The sequence below is a fragment of the Lathyrus oleraceus genome, chromosome 4, assembly GCF_024323335.1.
Source record: "Lathyrus oleraceus cultivar Zhongwan6 chromosome 4, CAAS_Psat_ZW6_1.0, whole genome shotgun sequence".
Taxonomy (NCBI): domain Eukaryota; kingdom Viridiplantae; phylum Streptophyta; class Magnoliopsida; order Fabales; family Fabaceae; genus Lathyrus; species Lathyrus oleraceus.
Window position 1 is genome coordinate 6,135,077 of NC_066582.1, and position 10,730 is coordinate 6,145,806.

At 35.7% G+C, this 10,730-nt stretch overlaps 3 protein-coding genes across 3 annotated transcripts; 1 reads left to right on the forward strand and 2 right to left on the reverse strand.

Moving 5' to 3' along the window:
* Nucleotides 1-895: 895 nt before the first annotated feature.
* LOC127138298 (BAG family molecular chaperone regulator 1) lies at nt 896-1,990 on the reverse strand. The gene is made up of 3 exons (XM_051064714.1): nt 1,700-1,990; nt 1,450-1,596; nt 896-1,145 (listed from the first exon to the last, which is right to left on the reverse strand). The coding sequence occupies exons 1-3, from the start codon at nt 1,973-1,975 to the stop codon at nt 1,032-1,034; spliced, it is 537 nt and encodes a 178-aa protein (XP_050920671.1). The 5' UTR covers nt 1,976-1,990; the 3' UTR covers nt 896-1,031.
* A 481-nt stretch (nt 1,991-2,471) lies between these two features.
* LOC127138300 (40S ribosomal protein S17) lies at nt 2,472-3,518 on the reverse strand. The gene is made up of 2 exons (XM_051064715.1): nt 3,387-3,518; nt 2,472-3,309 (listed from the first exon to the last, which is right to left on the reverse strand). Exon 2 carries the CDS (start codon nt 3,040-3,042, stop codon nt 2,608-2,610), a length of 435 nt encoding a protein of 144 aa, XP_050920672.1. The 5' UTR covers nt 3,043-3,309; nt 3,387-3,518; the 3' UTR covers nt 2,472-2,607.
* Nucleotides 3,519-9,386: 5,868 nt separating this feature from the next.
* Nucleotides 9,387-10,518, forward strand: LOC127135075 (uncharacterized). Its single transcript, XM_051061893.1, has 2 exons — nt 9,387-10,106; nt 10,189-10,518. Exons 1-2 carry the CDS (start codon nt 9,387-9,389, stop codon nt 10,516-10,518), a joined length of 1,050 nt encoding a protein of 349 aa, XP_050917850.1.
* Nucleotides 10,519-10,730: the final 212 nt, after the last annotated feature.

A 10,730-nucleotide genomic window follows, 5' to 3' on the forward strand; every position in this document is an offset into this window, starting at 1 on the left:
CTAACTCTTTAATGTAAATCTTTGTCTAAAATTGTTTCGATGTGGGGAAATTCATAGATGTTGTTTCTTGTGTTATGTTGTTTGTTTTGTGATTTACAACATTTTGTTAAAACAAGTGAAATAGCAAGATGTTGGACAAGATGTCTTGACATGCCTGTACGACATCGTGGCATGTTGTGGTTTTACATTCTTGGAAGATTTGTTTTTTAGCGTGAGATTAGTGAAGATTCTTTGATGATTTGATTCACGCATTTTACGGTTCAAAGTGTTTATTTTAGAAACTCAAAGTTCAGTTCCAGTTGTGCCTTGTTTCCTAAGAAAGAATGTCAAAACATTTAAGAAAATATTATATTCGGTTTGATTTGATTCTGCATAAAATTGTGCAGCAGTCTGACTTGATTTGATTGAATATGTAGATTCTTTAGCCTGAAGCCCATGCTACTCTGGGCTATTTAAAGGACGCCTTTAAACCTAAGAAGATAACTAACACTACAACAAACAAAACCTTAGACAGCGCTTTTTTAAAAGCGCTGTCTAAGCCCCACCCCCTTAGACAGCGCTTTGGCCAAAAGCGCTTTCTAAGACCCTCCTATTTTAATTTTTTTAGGTATACCTTAGACAGCGCTTTTCAAAAAGCGCTGTCTAAGCCCCCCCTTAGACAGCGCTTTTGCCTAAAGCGCTTTCTAATCCCCCCCTTAGACAGCGCTTTTTACAAAAGCGCTGTCTAAGGTATACGAAAATTTTTGAAGCTTTTGTTTTAAACCACATTTTTTCCAGGTTTATAAAGCAGAATTTCTACCTATTTTCAACCAGATTTTGACATACAATTATCACATTTTATATATGTCATTTTGGCCTTTTTTCTACCAATTTTTGGCTAACAAATATATATATATATATACCAATTCAAACCAATTTTGCCTTAAATGTATCAAAATATATACAAATTTATGTACACATTTACAAGTCATTACATATACTACAAATGTACACATTAATTACACAAATTTATGAACAAACATTGAGCTCTATCATGAATTGACACCACTCCTCTTTGATTTCGTCCACTTGATCCTTTGTATAAAATGCACACTTGAATTCCTCAAAGTATCCAAAGTTTCAACATACTTTTGAACTCTTTTTACCTTCAAAAAATATTAACAAATTACAAAATTGTTACACTAGAAGAGACTTAGTTATTAGTTACAAATTAGTTACAAATTGAGAGTTAGTTACAAATTGATTACATTAAACAAGATTTAGTTATACTTTTAGCCTAGATAAACCTCATTATATACTAAACTTTCATTTTGTTCCTTACAAAATTTATTAAAGTTTCTCACATTATTTATATTCATTCTATAGTTTTTGTAGTTTCTATCAAGAATCATAACAAATTTAAGCTATGAAAAAATAAAAGCAATATTTTTGTCACAATAGAACATTTACCTGTATTTTCCTCTGCAACTTAACATCTCCATCAGCAATTACACCATCCAATCTAAGCAATTGATTCATCAACTTCTCAATCAATTTAAGCAAATCAGCCTCTACAACTTTCCCACCTTTATTAATTATTGTTTCAAGAGCAGACACCTAATTAAGAAAAATTTCATATCATAACCGAATTATTCAACCATTAATACCAATTACAATCACCAACCATATTATAAAATTAAATTAAATTAAATGTAGCTACCTGTCCTGCAAGCCTATCTACATCCAAACTAATTTCTGAAATAGATTTTGAAGCTTTTTCCATAGTCACATTCTTTCTCATTTCTAAGTACCTTTTCTCTTTACTAATAGGATCTTCCATTAACACTAACTTTGATTTATCTTTGACTCCTACAACGTCAAGAAACTCCTTTGAAACTCTCTCTTTGTTTTTATAAAATATCTTCTGGTCTTGGTGGTGTAAACCGGTTGGACCGGTTAGCATTTTCTTCAATTCCCCTGTAACAACACCAAACATAATAAAAAATTAATACAAACTTTAATTATGAGATTGAGAGAGAAGAAGCAAGTTGTTTTCTCATTTGATGAGCCACTTGAGGCATATTTAGATTAGCTTATCTGAACTCATCTCCCAACACAAGTAAAACTATTTTGCTAGATATATTACCAGGACAACTAAACATATATAAAAACAATTCAACATTATTTTGTTAATTGCTAGCTTATTTGAGTTCATCCACTGCCTCTTAATTTGATAAGCACTAAGCTGCTTATCCAAAAAAGCACTTATAATCTGCTTATCCAAAGAAGGAAGAAAGGATATACAATACTTACTAAAACTAATCCAAAATTATGAAACCAATTACAAAACCAATGTGATGTGAGCTTTATGATGGAAAAAACCACCATTCATGAACCCTAATAAAACCCACCATAAACCAATAAACCAAATCAACTCACAGATTATTAATTCAAAGTCATAAAACTAGCATCATTCATACAATTCCATACAATTCAGAATGCAAAAAATATATATATTAAAATTCCATTACAATAACTTAAACCAGTTCAACCATAACAAAAACATTTTTCAAAAGTAAAACAAATCTAATAGTCTTGACATAACAAAAATTAGAAAAAAGCTTAAACTTAAAACCTCCTTCCAGGAGCACCAGCGCCGCCACCACCGCGACCAAAGGGGATCGGCTGAACTGCAACCGGATCAACCTGGACGACGCCGGGAATCTCAGACATACCGAGAGCGGCAAGCATTTCAAGAGTTTCCTTATCGACTTTGATCTGGTCAGTCCTAATGGCAGAGACTTCAGGAACAAAGTCCATACGACGTTCACGTTCCTCCTCCTGCAGCTTCAGGGAGATTCCGCGAACCGGTCCTTTCTGGATACGCTTCATAAGGTGAGTGGAGAATCCTGCAATCTTGTTTCGAAGCCTCTTTGTTGGAATCAGAGCAACCTCCTCTAGAATCTTCTTGTTGGTGTGGAAATCCAGAGTCATTCGAGAGTAGTACCTCTCGATGACTTGACGGGAGGATTTCTTCACGGTTTTGGTACGAACTCGCCCCATGGTTGCAACTTCTTGTCGGTGACTGCGAGCGGCTGCGGCGGCAGTAAGGAGCAGAGAAGCGCAGGCTGATTTAGGGTTTGTGGCTGCAAAGGATGTTGAGAAGAGTTACAGAGAGAAATAAAAGGATTTGTGGAATATAATGGGCTTTTAGAATGGGCATGGGCTTTAAGTAACGATTTCGGGAGAAATCTTCCAATAACCCATTATTGTTATTGTAAGCTGTGCATCAGCCAGAGGGTATGCTTTTGGATTCACTGTTTCTCCTGTCTGCAAAACAAATTAAACGAATCAAAATAATGAGAGACGGAAATGAATGAGAGGGAGAATAAAAAAAATTAAGGTACCATTTTCTGTGCTCTGTTGTTTTGTGTGGATTGTTGACGGGGAAGAAGAGAAGAGGCTAGGGTTTTGAGCGAGGGAGGAAGTGCGCGCAACAGGGTTTACGAAAATTGAAATGGAGTCTGAAATTTTATTTTAATTAGACCTTAGACAGCGCTTTTGTGGAAAGCGCTTTCTAAGGTATGCCTTAGACAGCGCTTTCCAAAAGCGCTTTTTAAACCCCCCTTAGACAGCGCTTTTGGTTTTAATTTTTTTTTTAATTTAAAGACTTTAGACAGCGCTTTATCAAAAGCGCTGACTAAGGTCTATATTTAAAAGCGCTTTCTAAAAGCGCTGTCTAAGGGGGGGTCTTAGACAGCGCTTTTAGAAAGCGCTGTCTAAGACCCCCCCTTAGACAGCGCTTTCATTATTTTTTTGGAACATTTTCCGTGTTTTATTTTAATTTTAACCTTAGACAGCGCTTTCTTTTAAAAGCGTTGTCTAAGATGCGCTGTTAAAAGTCATTTTTGGCGTAGTGTAAGTTGTGTATGTGATAGTCTCTGTTAGGGTTTAGTTTGTTCTTTGTTGTTTGTGAGTCACTCTTGTATCAGCTTGATGCTTGAGGTGGACTCTTATTTGAGTTGTAATTGTGAATCACTCATGAACTTTTAAGCAAGAGTGGATTCTATTTCATTGGAAGTGTGTCTTCTGTTATTGTTAGAAGTTGTTATCACTGCTGTGTGGTTGAGGGGAAGTGAGAGGGGTCTCATATCTAGAAGAGTCTTAGATAGAAATTCTACGGGTAGTGATTAGGTGAGAAGTTTGTAAAATCAGAGGTTGTTTAGAACTTCAAACTAATACTATTATAGTGGATTTCCTTCATGTCTTGGATGCCCCAGATGTAGGTGACGTTGCACCTAACTGTGTTAACAATTGACTTGTGTTATTTACTTCCTTCTATTTACTTTTAACACTGAAATTGTTTGTGTTGTGACAATGTCCTGATCCTGGTGTCGTGACATCGTATACGATATATGTTATCTGCGTATCAGAATTTCAATTGGCATTAAAGAAGGCACATTGCTATGTGTTGGGTGAACTCCAGCGAGATATTTTCTTGTACTATGGACAAGGAAAGAGGATTTGTCAACAGACCACCTACTATGGATTGCACCAACTATGATTACTAGAAAGCGCGTATAGTGGCTTTTCTAAAATCTATGGATGGGAGAACTTGAAAAGAAGTTATCAAAGGTTGGGAATATCATGTGGTGTAGGACAAAGATGGGAAGGACACAACTAATTTGAATTCTAAAAAGGATTGGTTGAAGGAAAAAGATGAACTTGCTCTTGGTAACTCCAAAGCTTTGAATGCCTTGTTCAATGGAGTTGACAAAAATATATTCAGGTTAATAAATACTTGTACTGTGGCCAAAGATGCATGTGAAATCCTCAGAACCACTCATGAAGGCACATCAAAATTAAAAATGTCAAGACTTCAACTTCTCACCACCAAATTTGAGAATCTCAGGATGAAAAATGACGAGTGTATTCATGATTTTCACATGAATATTCTTGATATTGCCAATTCATCTAGTGCCTTGGGAGAGAAGATGTCAGAAGAGAAGCTCGTTAGAAAAATCCTCAGGTATTTTCCTAAGAAGTTTGACATGAAGATCACAACCATTGAAGAAGAACAAGACATCTGCAACATGAAAGTGGAGGAGCTTATTGGGTCACTTCAAACTTTTTAGTTGGCTATCAGTGATATGTCTGAAAAAAGAACAAAATCATATCTTTTATCTCCGACACTAATGATCAAGAAGCTCAATATGACATGGAGACTGATGAAGGAATTTCTAATGCTATTGTGCTTCTTGGGAGGGAATTCAATAAGGTGTTGAAGACAATGGATAGGAAGCCAAGACCTAATGTCAAGAACATGTAATTCGAAATTAGTAAGAACAATAATTTTTAGAGTAAAGCAAGAGCAGAGGATAAACCCCAATCAAGGAAAGGTATTAAATGTCATGGATGTGAGGGTTTTGGTCACATTAGATCAGAATGTCGCACGTATCTCAAGAAAAAAAAGAAGGGCTTGTCTGTTTCTTGGATTGATGATGATTCTAGAGGTGAAACTGATGATGAAACTGCTAAGCATGTTACACCCTTCACCGGTAGATATGAACCTAATGAAGACTCATGTGATGAGGATATCACTTATGAAGAATTGGTTGTTTCCTACAAAGAGATTTGTCAGAAGTGAATAGGTGTGTAAGACAGGAGAAGAGCAGAAGAGAATCATAACTCAACTACAGGCTGAAAAAGAAAAACTTTTATCTATTGTCACTGATCTTGAAAATGAGGTAACCCTATTGAATTCTAAACCTGAAAACATGACCAAGTCAATAAGAATGCTGAAAAATGGGTCTGATATGTTAGATGAAATTCTTCAAGTTGAAAAAGGGGTTGGAAACTTAAAAGGTATAGGTTTTGATTACCAATCTCTGAAAGGAAAATTTATTCCTCTAGAAAGGAAGTATGAGCCCATGATGTCCGAACAAATGTTATAACATCCTTCCAGACATCAGGAAAGTCAAACTGAAGTCAAATTTTTTCCTTATAAATGTCATTAATGTGGTAAGTATGGACATATGAAGCCTTTTTGTTACAGACTGTATGGTTATCCAAAACATCCAGCATATCCTATGGCTAATCAGGTGATGATTAAAACTAGAAAGGAGTGGAAACCTAAGGCTGTTGATACTTGTCTTATAGTCCATACTTATTTTAAAGATTCATCTAGAGAAGGCGAGTACTTTGATAGTGGATGTTCTAGACATATGACAGGGGTCAAGAAGTATTTAGTGGACATTCAATCTTATTCCACCAATTTTGTTACTTTTGGTAATGGAGGTAAAGGTGAAATTAAAGGGATAGTAAAGTTAGTGTGTACTAGACTTCATAGACTTAATGATGTTCTTCTTGTAAAAGGATTGACTGTTAATATGATCAGTATTAGTGAGTTATGTGATCAAGGTTTAAATGTCAATTTTACCAAGTTTGAATGTTTAGTTACAAATGAGAAGAATGATGTTATGATGAGAGGAGTTAGGTCTAAAGATAATTTATATTTATGGATACCATAAGAAACTACTTGTTCTTCCACATGCTTAATGTCCAAGGAAGATGAAGTCAAGATGTGGCACCAAAAGCTTGGACATCTGAATCTCAAAGGTATGAAGAAGATTATGTCTAAAGAAACTATTAGAGGTCTACCAAAACTCAAAATTGAGGAGGGTAAAGTCTGTGGTGAGTGTCAAATTGGGAATCAAACTAAGATGTCACACCCGAAGTTGCAACATTAGACTACTTCCAAAGTTTTAGAACTTCTTCTTATGGAATTAATGGGGTCTATGCAAGTTGAAAGTCTTGGTGGAAAGAGGTATGTCTATGTGGTTGTTGATGATTTTTCAAGGTTTACTTGGATGAACTTTATAAAAAGAAAATCGTACACTTTTGAGGTATTTAAAGACCTTTGTCAATGCCTTCAAAGAGAGAAGGAAAATGTGATTGTCAGAATCAGAAATAACCATGGCAAGTAGTTTGAAAATGAAATTTTTTCTGAATTTTGTTCTTCTGAAGGTATTGGTCATGAATTCTCATCTCCCATCACTCCTCATCAAAATGGAGTTGTAGAACGCAAGAATATAACTTTACAAGAAACAGCTAGAGTCATGTTACATGCTAAAAATGTTCCTTATCATTTTTGGGATGAAGCCATGAACACTGCTTGTTATATTCACAACCGTGTTACTCTGAGAACTGGTACATCCTCAACTCTCTATGAAATATGGAAAGGAAGGAAACTTACTGTTAAATACTTTCATGTTTTTGGGAGTAAATGTTACATCCTTACTGATCAGGAATAGAGGAGAAAGATGGATCCCAAAAGTGATGAAGGAATATTTCTGGGTTACTCTACAAATAACAGAGCTTATAGGGTATTTACCTCCAAAACCAAGGTCATGATGGAATCCATTAATATTGTGGTTGATGGTTCAATTATTGGGAAAGGGACTAATGCCGATGAAGATGTTAGAACAACATCTCAGCAGATTGATGCTTTAGAAAATATGGAAGACATTGAGTCCAACATTGAGCCAACGAGGACTGAATCAAATAACCTTCAAGACAACAAAGGTCCCTCTATAAGAATTTAGAAATATCATCCAATTGAACTTATTATTGGAAATCTTAATGAAGGGATTAGCCTTGATTGATGAATTCTGGATTAATGCTATGCAAGAAGAACTAGGACCGTTCATAAGGAATGAAGTGTGGGACCTAGTTCCTATGTCTGAATGGATGAATTTTATTTGCACAAAATGGATCTACAAGAACAAATCTGATGAAAACTGAATTGTGACTAGAAACATAGCTAGGCTTGTTGCTCAAGGATACATTCAAATTGAAGGGGTTGATTTTGATGAGACTTTTGCACCTGTTGCTCGTCTTGAATCCATAAGATTGCTCTTAGGAGTTATATGTGTGCTAAAATTCTAGCTATTTCAGATGGATGTGAAAAGTGCCTTCTTGAATGGGTATTTGAATAAAGACGTGTATGTTAAACAACCCAAAGGGTTCGTAGATCCTAGTTTTATAGATCATGTTTACAAACTAAGGAAAACTCTCTATGGATTGAAGCAAGCACCTAGAGCTTTGTATGAAAGGTTGACTGAGTTTCTTGTCAACAATGGTTATAGGAAATGGGGGGGGGGGGGGGGCAGACAAGACCTTGTTTGTTAAAGGAGAGCATGGTAAACTCACGATGGCTCAAATATATGTTGTTGACATTGTGTTTGGAGGGATGTCGAATCATATGGTCCAAGATTTTGTCAAGCAGATGCAATCTGAATTTGAGATGAGTCTTGTTGATGAATTAACCTATTTTCTTGGTCTTCAAGTTAAATAAAGGGACAATACTATCTTCATTTCTCAAAGCAAGTATGCTAAGAATATAGTGAATAAGTTTGGCCTAAAAAGTGCTAGTCACAAAAGGACACCTAGAACAACTCACTTGAAATTAACTAAGGATGAAAAAGGTATTGATGTGGATCAAAGTTTGTACAGGAGTATGATTGGTAGTCTTTTATGTCTTACAACTAGCATACTAGACATCACTTTTGTTGTAGAAGTATGTGCTAGATATCAGGATGGGCCTAAAATGAATCACATTACTCAAGTGAAGAGGATCTCGAAATACATCATTGGTAATAATGATTATGGCATGTTGTATTCTCATAATTCTAATTCCATTCTTTTAGGGTATTGTGATGTAGAGTGGGCAGGTAATTCTGATGATAGAAAAAGTACTTATGGAGGAGCTTCTTCTTAGGAAACAATCTTATCTTGTGGTTGAGCAAGAAGCAAAAATGTGTGTCATTGTGTACTGTTGAGGCTGAGTATGTTGCAACAGGAAGCAGGTGCTCTCAATTGATTTGGATGAAACAAATGCTAAAGGAATATAATGTCAAGCAGGATCTCATGACATTATATTGTGACAATATGACTGCAATCAATATATCTAAGAATCCCATTCAACATAGCAGGACAAATCATATTGATATTTTTCATCATTTTATTAGAGATCTGGTTGAGGACAAAATTGTTACTCTTGAGCATGTGGCCACTGAGAAACAACTGATAGATATATTTACTAAAGCTTTGGATGACAATCAGTTTGAGAAGTTAATGGGAAAATTGGGAATTTACATATTTGAAGATTTATAGCAATTACTGATGTGGAGGCGTACAAACAATATTTTCTCTTACCTTCATTTAGTGGTGCACAAAACTCCAGGGAAATCATTAAAAATTTCCTTATTTTTCTTCCAACATGCCATCATCTCTCTATTACCTACTCCATCGATTCCATTCTCTCTACCTTCAGGAAATTGTTCATCATTGTTCTTGTTTACTTTCATCTCTCTACAAACAATCTCAACTCAAAATCTGTCATAAAGATGTCTAAACCTTCTAGCTCAACACCAAGAAAAAGCACCAAAGATCAATCGGCCCCTAGGATTGCTTGTGCTAATGTGGATCATTCAGATGTTGTAACTGATGTTGTTCCTCTCTCCATTGTTCCAGGGCATGTTCCTACTAAAAGGAGGCCTATAACACCTACTATGAAAAAGGCTAAGCCTTCATCTGTGAGTAAATCTTCTAACCCCTATGGGTCGGTTCAAATTCCTTCTAGTGAGATTAGGAATATTGAGCCCTCGATTGCTGTCAAAAAACCTCACTCTATGACTAGCTTATATATTGATCCCATTAAAACCACTGATGTCGAACCTGATGTTGTTGCATCTGCTAAAGGTTCTATTGTTCCAATAGTAGTGGATAGTGTTGAATCATCTGAAAAATCTAACTCTAGTACTGTAAGTCTAGATAACCCTAGATATGATAAGTCCCTAGGTCAATCTAGTATGAATATTGTTGATAAAGATAGTGTTGATAAGAATATTCATGTGTTAATCTCCAAAATATTGAATGTTGAACCTAAGTCTGATGTTATGTCGGATGTCACTACATCCTTGGGCCAAGCTGATCATCCTATTGAAACCTCTCTTGAAAAATATGATGGAAAATCTGATAGTGAGTCTTTTTCAATTAAGTCACCTAAAAACTCTGATGAGAAAGATGATTTTGATATTATGTTTGTTGATATGTCTGACAAAGATGTAAATTATAGTGTGAAGAAGGACCATCTACAAACATGGTAAATATAGATGATCTGACTCTGATAATGAGCCCATTGGTAAGAGATTGGCTCCCGGGATAGCTAAGAGGTTAAAGAATAGAAAAGGGAAAGTTGTTGAGTCTACAAGAAAGCCTCCCAAGGCTACCAAAACAAGTCAAAGTGTTGGTCCTGCTAAAGGGTGGAGCAAGGTTGTAACTTCTGCCACCAAGAAAATATCTATAAAGAGGAAGGAAGTCCCCTCTAGTTCTAGTGACTCTGAGTATGATGTCGAACAAAATGTTCAAGACGTCATGCCTCTAAAGAAAGTTGTTGGGAAAAAGGTCCCTGCTAATGTGCCTGAAGTTCCCATTGACAACATCTCTTTTCACTCTGTTAAGAATGTTGAAGAATGAAAGTTTGTGTACCAAAGGAGGTTGGCTTTGGAAAGAGAACTTAGGAATGATTACCTTGAATTTAAGGAGGTAGTAAGTCTTATTGAGAATGATGGGTTGATGAAAAGTGTGGCTGGTTTTGGCAAGTGTTATGAGATACTTGTAAAAGATTTCATTGGGAATATTTCTAAGGTTTGTGATAACAAGAGGAGTAAGGAGTTCAAAAATGTGTA

Excerpts from the sequence above, each read along its gene's own strand:
- LOC127138300 (XM_051064715.1), bottom strand. The coding sequence starts at position 3,042 with ATGGGGCGAGTTCGTACCAAAACCGTGAAGAAATCCTCCCGTCAAGTC.
- LOC127138298 (XM_051064714.1), bottom strand. The coding sequence starts at position 1,975 with ATGTTTGGTGTTGTTACAGGGGAATTGAAGAAAATGCTAACCGGTCCA. Across the intron at positions 1,597-1,699 it reads TAGATAGGCTTGCAGGACAG|GTGTCTGCTCTTGAAACAAT; the intron begins GTAGCTACATTT and ends TTTCTTAATTAG. Across the intron at positions 1,146-1,449 it reads AGTTGCAGAGGAAAATACAG|GTAAAAAGAGTTCAAAAGTA; the intron begins GTAAATGTTCTA and ends TATTTTTTGAAG.
- LOC127135075 (XM_051061893.1), top strand. The coding sequence starts at position 9,387 with ATGTCTAAACCTTCTAGCTCAACACCAAGAAAAAGCACCAAAGATCAA. Across the intron at positions 10,107-10,188 it reads TTGATATGTCTGACAAAGAT|AGATTGGCTCCCGGGATAGC; the intron begins GTAAATTATAGT and ends CCCATTGGTAAG.